The 16,235-nt window shown below is 42.0% G+C and overlaps 1 protein-coding gene across 4 annotated transcripts in view; it reads left to right on the plus strand.

Annotated features, from left to right (window-relative positions):
* The window catches only part of POLA1 (DNA polymerase alpha 1, catalytic subunit), a 299,996-nt gene that overhangs the window by 13,699 nt on the left and 270,062 nt on the right, over positions 1–16,235 (plus strand). For all 4 annotated transcript variants that reach the window (XM_007107041.4, XM_007107040.4, XM_028482923.2 and 1 more), the window contains exons 5-13: positions 4,356–4,471; positions 5,227–5,289; positions 6,157–6,249; positions 6,685–6,772; positions 7,065–7,266; positions 7,355–7,533; positions 13,250–13,362; positions 14,288–14,404; positions 15,618–15,692. In XM_007107041.4, the coding sequence (XP_007107103.2) occupies positions 4,356–4,471; positions 5,227–5,289; positions 6,157–6,249; positions 6,685–6,772; positions 7,065–7,266; positions 7,355–7,533; positions 13,250–13,362; positions 14,288–14,404; positions 15,618–15,692 (1,046 nt within the window). The remainder of the gene's footprint in view (positions 1–4,355; positions 4,472–5,226; positions 5,290–6,156; positions 6,250–6,684; positions 6,773–7,064; positions 7,267–7,354; positions 7,534–13,249; positions 13,363–14,287; positions 14,405–15,617; positions 15,693–16,235) is intronic.

Consider the following 16,235-nt stretch of genomic DNA (forward strand, 5'->3'; position numbering starts at 1 on the left):
TGGTTTCTGCCAACCTGTGTCATGTAGGAATGCTACACACTGGTACCGACCATTAGATAGTAGTGTGGCTAATTGTGTTATTCCTACTTTTAAAGAGTCCATGAAGAAGAGGATGAAGTGAGCCCATGTGATTTTTCACCTCCCTGAAGTGAGGAGGTTTGTGTTAGTTTCTGGCGTTGTTGTTAATTATATCATCTTGAATGAGTCCCATCACCTATCTGGACATTAGTTTTGTCAGCTGTAAATTAGGAGATTGGACTGGACAGGGAGGTTCTCGAGGAAAGGACCCACGTCCTGCTCATCTCAATGCTGATCACAATAGCAAGTGCAAAGAAAATGTGCAGCATTTATTGAATAAATGAACCATCTCTGTTTCTGTAATCATTATGTTATCGTTTCCCACTAATACGTCAGTGGAGAGAATGACTTGATGTTCTGAAGGAGAACTAGTCTTAGAAATCTATTCCATGCTTTGTCACCATTCACACCCACAAGTCGCTGCTGTTTCAGTGTCCTTCCCAAGGAGCCCAGTAAGGTCCCAAGGTCTTCAGAATGGAAATGGAATTCTGCAATGCACCCTAAACACTTAGAAGAAATCGTAGAGTTTTGCCTGGGAGTAAAAGGTCAACTCTTTTTGGTATAGATCCAGTCCCTGGCATGTTTTCAAACAGAGACAGAAAAACATCAACTAAATCCCAATGAAGAAAAATCAGTGGGAAAACAAATAAAACAAATCAAATTGGGGACTTCGTGGCGGTCCAGTTGTTAAGACTCTGCGCTTCCATTGCAGGGGGCCTGGGTTCGATCCCTACTCGGGGAACTAAGATCTAAGATCCCGCGTGTTGTGTGGCGCGGCCAAAAAAAAAAAAAAAACGAACTGGAAAGAAAGAAAACAAAAACAAAACAGAAGCCCTAAAATTGTGGAAGAATTTCATCTCAAATGTTGACTCCTGTTCTTTCTGTTTCCTGTTGTCCTATCTAATTCCTTCTAACCTACAGTGGTGAGATTAAAGCCCCTTAGTGAAGCCTTCCTTGCTAGTCAAACCTCTATTGACCTTCTCTTTTGATACTCTTTATTAGGACCTGAATTTTGTTTACTAAACATTTTGACCATTGCCTATATTCTCTTTTCAAACTGCTCCAAATGATCTCTTTAAAAAATTAAATTCCCCTGTCTTATGTTTTTCACAAATGTGCTACAAATCTTTTTATAGTCTTAGGCACATGAAAAGTACATAACAGAAAATTTATCATCTGTGACATTTAGTGCATTACCGGTGTTTGCAACCATGACCATTATCTAGTTGCAGAACATTCTTTCACCCCAGATGGAAACCCATACCCGTTAAGCAGTCATTCCCCAGTCTTCCTTCCTTCAGCCCCTGGCAACTGCTAATCGCTTTCTGTCTCTGGATTTCCTATTTTGAATATTTCATACAGTTGGAATCATGCGATTGATTATGTGAACATTTGTGTCTGACCTGTTTCATTTAGCATAGTGTTTTCAAGGTTTGTTCATGTTGTAGCATGAATCAGTACTTCATTCTTTTTTAGGACTGAATACTATTAGATTGCAAGGATAGACCACATTTTGTTTATTCATTTATTAGTTGTAGTGCATTTGGGTTGTTTCCATCTTTTGGTTATTGTGACCAGTGCTGCTATGAACTTTTGTGTACCAGTTTTTGTTTGAACACTTGTTTTTAATTCTTTTGGGCATATGCCGAGGAATGGAATTATGTGTATGTATTTTTATTTCCTTTTCTTTCTTACACAAAGGATATTTTCTATAGATACCTTTGTACTTGGCATTTTTTCACTTAAGAAGATATCCTAAATCAACTATACTTCAATTAAAAAAGGAAAACAAAAAAGAAATAAAGCTGTATTGATAATGCAGAAAAAAATTAAAATTCTGAAATGTTAAAAAAAAAAAAGATATCCTGAAAATCACTGCATATCAGCACATAGAGGGCTTTCTTTCTTTCTTGCTCATTTCTATATAGCTGCATAGTATTCCACTGTATGGATATACCAGGGTTTATTCATGTGGTTTTCTTGAATGAACATTTAGATTTTTAGTAATTAGCTCTTGCAGATAATACCACATTGAATAACTGTGCATATGGTATTTTCCTCAGGGAAAATTCCTAGAGGTGGGATTGCTGGCTCAGAGCGTACATGCACATGAAGTTTCATGAGATATTGCCAAATTCTTCTCCATTGGAGTTGTCCCATTTTACACTCCCAAGAACAACATATGAGTGTCCATTTGGACACCATGGCCTCACCAACAGAATGTGGTGAGAATGTGTTGTCAAGCTTTCGAATTTTTGCCACTCTCATATGCAAGAAATGACATCTTGGTTTGGTTTTCATCTGCATTTCTTTTACTCATGAAGTTGGGTATCTTTTCATAAAACTTAATAGCTGTTTATATATTTTATTTTTTGGCTGCGTTGGGTCTTCATTGCTGCATGTGGGCTTTTCTCTGGTCGCAGCGAGTGGGGGCTGCTCTTCATTGCAGTGCGTGGGCTTCTCATTGTGGTGGCTTCTCTTTTTGTGTAGCACGGGCTCTAGGCGTGCAGGCTTCAGTAGTTGTGGCACGCGGGCTCTAGAGCACAGGCTCAGTAGTTGTGGTGCACGGGCTTAGTTGCTCCGCGGCATGTGGGATCTTCCTGGACCAGGGCTCAAACCCGAATCCCCTGCATTATCAGGCAGATTCTTAACCACTGCGCCACCAGAGAAGCCCTATATATTTTTTTAATGTGAACCATATGTTAGTATATATTGCCCACATTCCCTTTGGGTTTTTGGCCTTTTTTTTTTTTTCTGGCCATATCACGCTGTTTGTGGGTTTTTGTGTAGCACGGGCTCTAGGCGTGCAGGCTTCAGTAGTTGTGGCACGCGGGCTCTAGAGCACAGGCTCAGTAGTTGTGGTGCACGGGCTTAGTTGCTCCGCGGCATGTGGGATCTTCCTGGACCAGGGCTCAAACCCGAATCCCCTGCATTATCAGGCAGATTCTTAACCACTGCGCCACCAGAGAAGCCCTATATATTTTTTTAATGTGAACCATATGTTAGTATATATTGCCCACATTCCCTTTGGGTTTTTGGCCTTTTTTTTTTTTTCTGGCCATATCACGCTGTTTGTGGGATCTTAGTTCCCTGACCAGGGGATCGAACCTGGTTCCTGCAGTGGAAGCGTGGAGTCCTAACCAATGGACTGCCGGGGAATTCCACTGGCCTTTTTTTTAAATATCAGTGAAATTGGTTTTTTCTCTGCAAAACATATTGCAGAAATTTTCTTCTGTTTTGTCTTTAAACCTGTTTCTGATATAATTGCATCTATCGATCCTTTTTTTTCTTGCAGATGGATTTTGAATCATAGATAGAAAGACTTTCCCCACACCCAGGTTACAAGGAATTTGCCTTTTTTATTAAAGTACTTGTATAATTTCATTTTAAAAATTTTGACCTGTGATCTGCTTGGTGTTTATACTGATTTACTTCTTTACAAATGGGTAGCCAACACTAATTATTAAAAAGTCCATCTTTTCCCCAGTAATATGAGATGATACCTTTGTTTTATGCTAAATTTCCATAAGTAATTTGGTCTTTATCTAGACTCCATATTCTGTTTAATCTGGTCTGTGTATTCATTTGCCACTACCACACTGTGTTAACTAGTCATTCTAGGTCTTTTGTAGGTGGAGGCTGCTCTGGGATAAGTCAGAAAGCGAGAGTAAAATTGACAGTACTAGAGGAGTTTGCAGGTGGTTTCCACATGCCCGGAAGAGAAAACATGGCACAAGTTGTTCTTTATGGAACAAATGTCTCTGTGCTGTTTAGTGTTGCTAGGACCTGCGTTCCTCATAAAATGGAAACTAGGATGCTACAGTATTGTGACTGGTGATCTTGTTTTTTCGTAGTTCAGTTTTACTGTCAGAGTCAGTATCACACTAAAATGATCTCATGAAGACTGCAAGCCTAATCCCCTGGTACCAGATGAGCTTGATCTTTTTATTTCTATGGGGAAAAAAAACCCCACCCACCTTTTAAAAAGCTTTTTATTTACATTAACAGTAGCAATTAAACAGTCCCACTTAACTCATCCTGATATTTGACTGGCATTTCATCAGTTTCTGTAGTAACATTTAGTCAAGTTGTCCCGAATTCAGCTCATTTTAAAGATTCTTTCCTGTGTACCTTGCATAAAGTCTCATAGTTCTGTATTTTGAATTTTTAACATTTTTCTTGTCACAGTCTCATATACAGAGGGCAGGTGACTGGGCTTTTGGTTTTCCATTTTGATTTTTGCTGGTGCATGTTTCTAAACAAATTTCTTCCAACAGGAAAAAATGATAAAGCATGCAACAAAGACAAGAGGAATGTCAAGAAGGCCGTGGTGACAAAACCGAACAATATCAAGTCAATGTTCATTGCCAGTGCTGGGAGGAGAACCGCAGATGTGAGTCTCATGGTTTTCTTATATTTGCCTTTTCCTTTGTGAAGCAAAGAGTCCTGTTTCTTCATAGTTCACCTTTCCTGTCAGATTCCCCATAGCTCTAAACGTATGATCTTATGAAGGCTGCTAGGCTAATCCCCTGGTTCTAGATGAGCTTGGTCTTTGATCTTTGATTATATTTAATGTTTGATTATACAGTTAATAGGTGGTCAATATGTTTTTTTAATGTTGCTTTTATTTTTTATTTTTTTTGGCCGCGCCATGTGGCTTGTGGGATCTTTGTTCCCTGACCAGGGATCGAACCCGGACCCACGGCAGTGAAAGTGCTGAGTCCTAACCACTGGACTGCCAGGGAAGTCCCAATATGTTAGAACTCAAATATTTGAGTAATGTTTTCCCAATCTCAGTCACTAAGTTGGATGTAGATTTCTAGGTGAATTGAGGCACCTCAGTGGTTGTGGCTTGGAGATAGAAGAGAAAACTAAACCAGAAAGCTGCACTGACAGTGAGTGTGTTTATTTTGGTGGTTAGCAGGAGGATTATGGAATGAAGCTGAAAATTGAGGGCGGGGGCTCGGGGTGTAGGAGTTATGTTTAGGCCCTTGGTGGTTAAGATCTGTGAATGGTAGAGGAGCCCTCAGAGTTAGGGGTGAAGAGGCAAGGACTGACTGGCTGGGTTCTTCCTTCCACTGACATGGGGTCCGGGTGAAAATATGAAGGGCAGGGCTTTCTCATTCTCCCTGCCTTTATAATTTCCAGAAAGCTGTTGACTTGTCCAAGGATGATCTGCTAGGTGATATTCTACAGGATTTGAACACTGAGGTAAGTGAATCTCCAGGAGTTGTCAAATATTCCGGAGACATGGGCTGAAGAAACAATTCAGTAATTTTACAAAACAGACTATTGCTAGAATGCAAAACAGAAAATTCAGTGACAACACCACCACCAAAAAAAACAAAAGAAAACAAACAAACCCCCAAACCAAAACAAAGCCCTTCAAATTGGTTTCTTTTCACCGTTTTAGGTGAGTAGTTTCTAGCTACTCTAGGCTCTGTGACTGTGTAGATTGGGCCGCGTGGGGCCGTGTTTGAAGTAGTAAGAATCCACACGAGTCAGTTCTGGGAAGGCACAGTGCTCGCGCTCAGTTGCTGCCGTGTATGTTCCCGAAATGGATTGAAGCCTGTCAGTCTGCACAATCAGGCGTGAGGCCCTCGTCTTGAATTCCGAGTGTGGTTGAGGGAAGAGTCAGTGAGCTGTCCCTGATAGAACTCAGACAGGTTCATCTGTACTGGAATTTGCAGCTGGGCTGTTTCACAGCAAGACTAAGCTCTCATTTAGAGATGTGCCTCTTTCTAAGTGACCCTTGATTAAAATGAGTTACACCTACACTGTGTAGTTCGAGCTGGACAGTTTTTAAGTGTAATATTCTGGAAGGGTAAGGGAGAAGTATGTTGAGCTTTAAAGAGAAAAAATTGATGAGGGGTGGATTCAATATCTATTCTGGTTTTCTAGTGAGTCTGTGGTATTGTTGCTATAGTAACCTCACTGCATGAACATAGATCTGTGGGGGGAGCAGGGAAGGAAAAAAGTGCTTTGCTCATTGGGCTTCACTGGGGGAAGAAACGTACTTTTTGTGTCTTGTGGTAAACCAAGCATGGCAGTGAATGTCTGTCTTTCCCCTCCTTTTAGACACCTCAAATAACTCCACCACCTGTAATAATACCAAAGAAGAAAGGATCCAGTGGAGCTTCACTGAATCCTTTCTCTGTACACACCCCCAAGGTATAGTGTGTGGAAATACCTTCAATCTTGATTTATATTATGGCTTAAAACTTATTTTGTTGCTTTTCTGGGTGAGCAAAATGCCTTTGAATTTGTTCTTGCTTTTGTTTTAAATTGGGACTCCTGTTTCATATTATATAGTTTCATGTATTTCAAAAATAGCATGTGCCTGTTTTTTTCATAGTAAATTTTGTAGTAACTAGTATGTGTTTATTATAGGTATTACAGCTGTGCTAAATGCAATAATTTCCCTTCTGGAAACAAGTGTTTTCTTTTTGTAAACCTATGTAACAGTAAAATAATTGAAGATGTTACATTAATAAAACAGAAAATCATTTTATAAGTGGGAACTGTCATTATCTCTGGTCAGGGTAGGACAGATGCGTATTTTTAGTATGCAGGTCTAACTGACTAAACATTTAAAAACATTGACAGGCAGCTCCTTCAGGAAAAACCGCTTCCCCGGTCTCAAGGAAGGAGCCTTCGTTAACCCCTGCTCCTCTTAAATGTGCTGGATTTGCTGGTAAGTCTGCTGTCAAGCAGAATTGCAAGGGTGTGAAGCAGTTGCAAAGTGCTGTCAAAAGATGGAGGCCCCGTGAAGGAGGAAGTGGGGGGAATTTGAAGGGCTTGCAATAGCCAGTTTTAGCATGAAAGGTTTGAATTCATAGCAGGAAAAGTTAAAAACATCCAATTTGGAGATTGAAGAGAAATGCAAATAGCATGTGGGCAAGGGGTAGGCTGCCATTGCAGCGTAGGGGAAGCTTTTGTGCTCCCTGGCAGCGGCATATGATGGGAATGTGTGATGCTGCCCTCAGGAGAGCCGGTGCCGGCATTGTCTACAGTTGACAAGGAGGAGTCAGGGGCAATGGATTTTGAAGATGGCGACTTTGATGAGCCCATGGAAACGGAGGAGGTAGACGTGGAGCCTGTGGGTGCCAAGACCTCCGACCAAGAGAGGGAGCCAGCAGAGGGGACAAAGCATGAGGCAGATCCTGGGAAAGGGACCATATCCTACTCGTAAGAGCATTTTATGACTTTTCTGGCAAGTAGTGCTACAGTTATCCAGTCGAATTTGGAAAGGATTTTGAAAATGTGATTTTTGCAGAGCAAGTTTTCTCCCAGATGTCTCTTGTTGGGACATTGATCAGGAAGATGACAGCAGTTTCTCAGCCCTGGAAGTTCAAGTGGATTCCAGTCACCTCCCACTGGTAAAAGGGCCAGATGAGGAGCAAGTATTTCAGTTTTATTGGGTGGATGCTTATGAAGATCCGTACAGCCAACCAGGTAATCATACAGTTACATACGGTAATTGGATGTCTTTAATATGGAATAGCGCCTTTCCCTGAAGTGTTTTAGTGATTGTAATTGGAACAGGCTCTGCCCTCGTGTACGTACAAAGTAAGAGAGCAACACTCATTCACTGTAAAGTGCGTGAGCCGCCCGGATGGAGAGGAGTTGTGTGAATAGTCCTTACTGGCGCTTATCCCGAAAACCAGTTATATGTGGTTTTGCAGTGTGTGCTTGTATTACAGTTCACCGTCGATGTATCTGAACGTATTGGAATGCACTTTACTTAAAGTGGAATCAGTCTTTAATTTGTTCCTTCAGCAATTTGAACACCTGCCCTGTGCCAGGCACTAAGATGGGGTGAACAAGCTGGGCAAATTCCCTGTTCTAGTGGAGCTAACGTTCTAGTAGGGTGGGAGAGATAGGCAATAAATAAGGTAAGTTAATGAATGGTATAAAGGCAGTTAGTTGGGGCATGGCCAGGGAAGGCCTGTCTGAGGAAATGGCCATTGGGCTGAGATTTGAGGCACATTCAGAGCCGAGGAGAGAGTATTTCAACTTGAGGAACCCGTAAGTGCAGAGGCCTGGGGAGAGAGAGGAGCAGGCCTGCGTGGTTGTAGCAGAGTAATCAGGTGACAAGACTGGCTGAAAGTCAGGTCGGAGAGAAGGCAAAGGCCGGATAATAAAGGACGTTAAAAGCCATATTAAGGAGTTGAGGTCTTACTCTAAGAGCAGTGGAGGATTTTCAGTGCGGGGTGCAGGGGTGAGGGGGTCGAGTGGACCCATGGTTGGGTTTACATTTTAACAGGAACCCTCTGGTTTATGCGGAGAAAAGGCTGTGTGTGTGTGTGTGCGTGTGTGTGTGTGTGCGTGTGTGTGTGTGCGCGCGTGCGTGCGTGCGCGCGCGGGGGCTGGAGTTGGGGAGTGTGGAAGCCCTGGAGATCAGTCCCCCCATGGCAGGTGTGCTAGTTACTTGCACTAGTGGCGGCTGTGGAGAAGGAGAGGAGCGAATGCCTGCAACATGTACTTTGACATGAACTAGTTGGCGGATGGATGGATGGATGTGGGGGGTTAACAGAAAGGAGGGATCCAGGCTAATTCCCAGGTCCTCCTCCGAATGAGCTGATACTACGAATTCTGGCTCACAAAGAGCCAGGAGGCTCTCTAGTTTCCTTGTGTGCTCCTTTGAGCACTTCTTCACTATGGGGCTGGGCAGGATAGGGCATGTCAGATTCATAAAAATACAGTATACACCCTTAAACAGTTGCCTTTATTCAGATCTGTTTCTGGATCTAAGGGTAGATACAAACTGAAATTTTCAAAGTGATTTCCTGGAGTTCTGAGTATTAACCGTCAGAGCGGGGGCAGCAGCATTAATATGCTCCGCTTATCAAAGAGTTGAAACTCCTGCAGAGCCGCTTGAGTAGCAAACTGCCATGTGTTCATTGCTGAGGTAAAGATGTAAGAAGGCTTAGAAATGGTATCTCATCTACTTGAGCTAGGGCAAGATGATCTGGTTAGACCCTCTCGCCTCTTTGCCTGCTTTGTAACTCGCTGGTGCAAGGTGGGCCGGCAAGTGTGATTTCATGAGGCTTTGCAAATTAAACCCCATCGAACAGCTTCAGGGGACACCATTTTCACGTGTGTGTTGTGTGACCTCCCAGCCCAGCAGCATGGCTGGTGCTCACTGGACTTGGGTGACGTGGTGGGCCTGCCCATCCTGCTGCCGCTCCCTGTGCTTTGCTGTATCTGCTCCAGGCTGGCTTTTATTCCCTGACTTGATTAATGGTCCCATGAAAACCAGAAACCTGGGAGCCAGCCTTGAGTCCCCCCTTTCCTCACCAAGTCTTAATAGTTTTCTCCTTCTGAACTAGACAAGCTGTCTCCTCTGTCTCCTCGCAACTCCCACCCTTGAGCCCTTCCTGCTACTGAACCCAGCCTCCTAACTGATCCCTCAGCTGTCATCCCCCACACTGCGGCCTGAGTGATTGCTCAGGACGTCATTTCCTCGTTAGAGAAAATCCGCAGTGGCTGCTGCCTGCGACTTACAGTCCAAGTTCCGTAGCAAGGCTTCTGTTGCCTGCTGTGTAGGACTTTTGTGTCCTAGAAATAGTTCGCTGTATGTACCTACTGCTCTTTATACCATATCCTTTTACTCACTGTATTTGTCTGCCTAGAATGCCCTCACCTGGCTCAGCCCCAGTGTGGTCTCCCAAAATTTCCTAATCCTCCAAACTGGCCTAAGAGCCCTTTCAGTGACCCCCATCGAACCCTTACCCATTGCAGCATTTGTCATATTATTTTGAAAAGATCTGCTTCTGTGTTGTCTTTTCCCCCAAAGCCTTTAAACTCCTGGAGAGCTGGGACCTTTTATTTCCAGCATCTAGGATGATGCCAGTTACATAGTAGATGTTCAGTAAAGTGTTCATTGAAATAAACTGCACAGCGACAGTCCTGTAGATGCACGTGAAAGGTTTCAGAGAATCAGCATTGCATTCACTGCTATTACCAAGTCTGCCTCTTGAAGCCTTGTAGCAGTGTGGAGTAAGAATGGCTAACACAAAAGTGGATGGTCTTCCTCCCATAAATCCACATATAAAGCATCAGATGGCTGGTGTCCGTTGCCAAAAATTAGAACCTTAGGAAACAACAACCCTCTCTCTTTCCTGTGTGAAAATGAGTTTATTACTTCTATCTATTGCTTACTGGTTGATACTCTTAGTAAAAAACAGCATCATTTTGCAGGGCAGGGGTCTAGAGCTGCGCTGTCTACTGTGGTAGCCACTGGCCACATGCAACTCTTTAAGTTTAAATTAATTAAAATGAAATAAAATTTAAAGTTCAGCTTCTCAGCCAATAGTCACATTTCAAGTGCTCAGTAGCCACATGTGTCTAGTAGCTACCCTATCCGTGGATAGCACAGATAGGGAAGAATTCTGTCATCACAGAAATTTCTGTCGACTAGTGTTGATCTATAGTAATGGATGTTGTAGGTTAAGATTGAAGCACATTGAAGCACAGCTATATTTGCAAAGCAACCGATTTATGGTATATATTGTTGAATTCTGGTACTGACCATAGTCATGGATGGGCCTTTTCAACCACTATTGGGAAATATTTTGCAGTTGAAAGAGGTACCAGTCTGTTACTGGCCTGTCTTCTAATTGCTAGGGTAAAAGGGAGTTTCTAGTGCTGCCAAAGGCCTCAGAGACCATCATCTCTAGTTACTCACTTAAAGCAGAGGAAGCTGGGGCTTCAAAAGATAAAGTGGTCAGCTCCTCAGTGGCAGAGTTCAGGGCTTCTCACTCGCAATCCACTCTGCTGTTCCGTGGTACTTCTGAAGTTGTGTCCTCTGTGATTGATGCCAATGGGTTAAATAAGATGGCTTTAAAAAAAAAAGTCCTGTAATCTCAGAGGGTTGAACAGTTTCATCGTGATAGCAGGTAATGATCACTGAGCCTTGGTGAAATCAATGTTGCTAATAAAAACGAAGTACTCCTAAAGACCCTGTTATTGTTTCTCACTTTCTTACAGATTCTAAGTAAGTCAGTTGTTGCTGAATGCTCCATAATTATGAAAAGAATCTTACTCTTTGCATATGGGAAGATATCCTGTCTTCATTATGACTTTTTCAAGGTTGAATAATCCTGACTGCACCTGGTTTCAGCTAGTAACTTTAAGGGGAATGTAATCTTTGTTTACCATGATCTTTTTGTGGCAAATGAGGCATAAACAGTGTCAAATGTGTTGCATGAAATGTGATATTAGTTTGACTGTAAAATGAGCTATTTGAATCTTTGAATCCAATATTAGGGTCTTTATTTTTCTTTGCATGGAATTTTGGTTTTTCGTCTCTAACTGTTGTGAGGATGACTTTTAATTTTCTGAGCTACTGTGACTTTTTTCTTTTTTAATCATCCCCACAGTCCTCCCTTCCCTCTCCCCTCTCTCCCCCTCCACCTCCGCCTCTTTTACCCCAGCTGAAAATTACACAACTCTTGTAAGAATTTTAATCATCTGCAGAAATGAAAATTCTTAGATGGTCTTATTTCTACTAGAACGAGTGACAAAAGGAAGCACTGATGAGCTATCTTGTGAAACTGGAGTAATTGGCCTTGTGAACAGTAGCCTTTGCATGTGCCAGAATTTTCTTAGTGCCTCAGGCAAGTGGCCCTATAGAGCGGCTATGTTCATTACTGCTAATTATTCATGGAGCCCGGGATTTTGCACAGTGACCATCTCTTAGGTTGACTCTCAAATCTCTGGAGTCCTTTTTTTTTGGCCACGTGGGATTTTAGTTCCCGGATCAAGAATTGAACCCGGGCCCTCAGCAGTGAGAGCATGAAGTCCTAACCACTGGACTGCCAGGGAATTCCCTCTGGAGTCCTTTCTTTTTAAAAAAAATTTATTTATTTATTTATTTATTTATTTTTGGCTGAGTTGGGTCTTTGTTGCTGCGTGGGCTTTCTCTAGTTGCAGTGAACGGGGGCTACGTGCAGGCTTCTCATTGCGGTGGCTTCTCTTGTTGCAGGGTACAGGCTCTAGGCACGCAGGCTTTAGTAGTTGTGGCACACGGGCTTCTGTAGTTGTGGCTCGAGGGCTCTAGAGCGCAGGCTCAGTAGTTGTGGCGCACGGGCTTACTTGCTCCGTGCATGTGGGATCTTCCCGGACCAGGGCTCGAACCTGTGTCGCCTGCATTGGCAGGTGGATTCTTAACCACTGCACCACCAGGGAAGGCCTGGCGTCCTTTCTTGATGGCCATGTTTCATGAACAATGGCTTGATGTCCAGAAAGGCTTGGTTTACCACTTTGTGGTCTACGCTACTTAGGGATCTCAAAAGGATTTGGTTACTAGACCCCATTTGTTAAACTGAAATAGGAGAGGGAGGAACATTACAAATGCTACCCAGCCACATGTCTTCAGTAGTCTGTGAGGTGGAAAGGGTGAAATAGAAGATAATAGTTTAGCCCTATTAGGAGATATTTACTATTATATGGAAAAGGATGTGAGGTGAATTTTCCAAAACACAATTTTACATACAGGAGAATACTGATATACCATACATAGTTATCCTTACACATGAATGTTAATTTTTGTTGGTAAGTACAAGTTAGAAAGGAATTTAGTATTATATTTTCAGAGTTCTCATAAGAGGTTTAAATACGATATTTGTTGGAGAATAAGTTGCTTTTTATGTTTCTCTTAATCTGGGTAATCCTGGTTCTAGGGAAAATGTCTTTTTTTTTTCCTCCTACACTGATCTAGGATGTCTCCCTAGTTTTCAAGGTCTGTCTACATTGAGCCAGGATGTCTCTCTAATTCACCAGCGGTTTCTGCACTGACCTAGGGTGTCTCAGTAGTTATCTGGGTGTTTCTACTCAGGCCTGGGATGTCTCCCTGATAACTGAGGTTTGTCTCCATTTACCTGGGATGTCTCCCTAATTCTGGGGAAAAATGCTTCCACCAAGTTAGAGAATCATTCTGTTCCCTGTCCTCCCAGTGGTCACAGGTTTTACTGGTATGATATTGTCATGGCATAGGTACTGAGTAAAGGAACTAGTTTTTGGGATTGGGCAGCAGATACATTTGCTGTAAGAAATGACTTACCAAAGCATAAATATGTGGACACATTCAGTGAGCTTTTACATCGTCCCTTTAATGTGATATAATTGAAATGTTTATTTTCTCATGGTTTTTCCTTATTCTTTGTAGGTGTGGTGTTTCTGTTTGGCAAAGTTTGGATCGAATTCGCCCAAACCCATGTGAGCTGTTGTGTCATGGTGAAAAACATTGAGCGAACGCTTTACTTCCTTCCCCGTGAAACGGTAAACCTTAGTAGACAGCTTCTAATTCCAAGTGTATTCTGTCTTCCACCACCAACCCTGTCCTTCGTCAGGGCTGTGGATTATCTACAACCTTTCTTATTGCCTGCCTTGTGACCACTGATTGTCAGCAGCTCCATTAGACATTGGGAGAAGTGGAGTGAAACACTATCTGTTTTTCAGCTTGTTAGAAGAGGGTAAAAGTGCCTGAGTTTCAGTACATAATGTTGTCTTCCCCCCCCACTCCCCATTTCCATAATTATTGGGGTTGGGAGTTTATGACTAAAATATGACATGGCGTTTGTCCCAGTTTTCATGGCTTTGTTATTTCCTCCACAGCCATTTAACAAGGTCACTTCCATTTGCTCCTTCTTTTTTTTTTTTTTTTTTGTGGTACGTGGGCCTCTCACTGTTGTGGCCTCTCCCGTTGCGGAGCACAGGCTCCGGACGCGCAGGCTCAGCGGCCACGGCTCACGGGCCCAGCCGCTCCGCGGCATGTGGGATCCTCCCGGACCGGGGCACGAACCCGTGTCCCCTGCATTGGCAGGTGGACTCGTAACCACTGAGCCACCAGGGAAGCCCTGCTCCTTCTTTTTATTGGGACTTAACATCCACACTCCCCTCTCAACCCCAGCCATTCCCCATCTCAGTTGAACTGTGAAGCGTCTTGGTCAAGATTTACAACACTATTCTCCCATTTTGTAGGATTGATCATCTTTATCTCTGGCTTTTGTGATGCCATTGGGAGGACTTGGGTGTTGGATTTGGTGCATTTTTGGGTCCATTTGTATCTTTGAACTCACCTTATTCTATTAAATGTTTAAATACGTGAAGATGAAAGTTAATTTAGGCTTGGGTTTCTGGCGGTTGAAAAGATCTTATGTACAGATATTTTTTCTCCTCCCCTCCCCTCTCCATGGGAGAGCAGAAAATTGATCTAAATACAGGGAAGGAAAGTGGAACTCCAGTTACAATGAAGGATGTTTATGATGAATTTGACGAGAAAATAGCAGCAAAATATAAGATTATGAAATTCAAGTCCAAGGTTTGTATTTGGTGATAATTTTTTCAGGTCTATATATTGGTTGTTTGTTAATTTCCTGATTTAGCAAATAGTTATTGCACATCTTTTTGCAAAATGCCTGCTGTGTGGCTATAATTCATTGAATGGAAATTTCATAGATAGCAATGTAAAACCAATATGTTAGATTTATAAAAATATTTATTCTTTCTCTTTAAACTGTATAATGTTCATTAATTTGAATAAAAAGATAACATTAGCAAAGTAATTGCTTCCAGTACTTGAAGCATAGCTTGTGTTCTTATTCTGAGATGGAGAAGAAACTGTTCTGATCTTGTTTACATTGGTTATTGCCAAGTTGTCTTGGCCAGAAGGTTAAATCTTTAAAAGTCAGAGTCTATGATGCAATTTCTGATAGAACAAAGTTCTTCATGTGATACGTATTGATCATTTGTCTTCATTTTAGTGAGATATTTATGCCTTTGGCCATAGTTGTGGGGCTGTAAGTTCCTCAGGACACTGGCTCTATTAACAGTGATTGCAATAAAGGGAGGATTGAGTTGCTGAAGATGAGGCTAACTGTCTGAACTATTTGAGCTTTTTGACTTGTGGCTGGTGGATCAGGTCTCTAAAATTCTAGAAGCAATGTGGTGCAATGGTGAAGAGCATAGGTGCTCAGGCTAGACTGCTTGTGCTTTAAGTCCTAGCCCTACCACCTCCTGGTCTGTGACCTTGAACAAGTGCTGAGTGACTTCTCTTGGCCTGTTTCGTCACCTGAGAAATGGGGCCTTATTTCAAGAGCTGTTGGAAGGGTTAAGTCAATTAATTGAGATTAGTGATTACAACAATCCTTGGTACATAGCAAGCACTCAGTACATGTGAGCTATGATTATAATGTTTATTATTAATTTTTCTAGCAAGATGGAGTTGCTTAGTATCAAAGAGTAGCAAATAATTTAGTGCATTGACATTGTAAACATTTTTAATGTTTTATTACCTCTCTTGAATGCAAATACTTCTATGTTCTCTAGTGTCCAAAAGAAGTCTTTTTAACATTCTGTCACTGGCTATTTTAGTCGCAGTTGAGAGGGGGGGAAAAGGTGCTTTTTTGGCTTTATTTACCTTTGTGTTCCATAATGATTAGATACAGAGACATGCGTTGTGTATGTAATGCTTGTCAATTTAATCTGTGAAAAGTTTTTTTATCTTAATGATTTTTAAATACCAACTTACCCAGGCAGTGGAAAAGAGCTATGCTTTTGAGATACCTGATGTTCCAGAGAAATCGGAGTACTTGGAAGTTAGATACTCGGTAAGTCAAACAAAGAAAATGAATGGATTTTGCTTGAAAATGGCATTTTCCTATTTTTGAAATTTCAACTGGCTTTCAATTAGGAGTACTGGCAGGGCTCTTCAAGCTTACAGTTCATTGAAGTGAACTTATAGTCATGAATAATTAAAATGAATTAAATGAATTTAAATATGTAGACTGTAGGTTATACTGCCTTTCTCTGCTTTCAAGTATGCATCTTTACATAAATAAATTGAAATTGCACAACTGTTTGGCAAGTGGAATGAATGCCACGAGATGGAGAGTTGGACATCATTAGTCTGTTGAAGTGTCCCTCTGAGCAGTGGAAAGGTGAGAGAAGAGCGTCAGTAGCGTCACTGTAGTGCTGGTCTTGCTCCAGTGACAGACAGGGTCACTGCTGTGGGATGTTAATTAACTGGACCTTAACCTCTCTTTACCTCTCCGTTCCAGTGTTTTGATCTCATGATGTTGGGAAAGGGAAACTTAAGAAATATCTCTGACAGTGGTGATGAAAAGTGCCATGGAAGCATTTTTTTTTTTTTT

Source organism: Physeter macrocephalus, chromosome 21, assembly GCF_002837175.3.
Source record: "Physeter macrocephalus isolate SW-GA chromosome 21, ASM283717v5, whole genome shotgun sequence".
In the NCBI taxonomy this organism is placed as follows: domain Eukaryota; kingdom Metazoa; phylum Chordata; class Mammalia; order Artiodactyla; family Physeteridae; genus Physeter; species Physeter macrocephalus.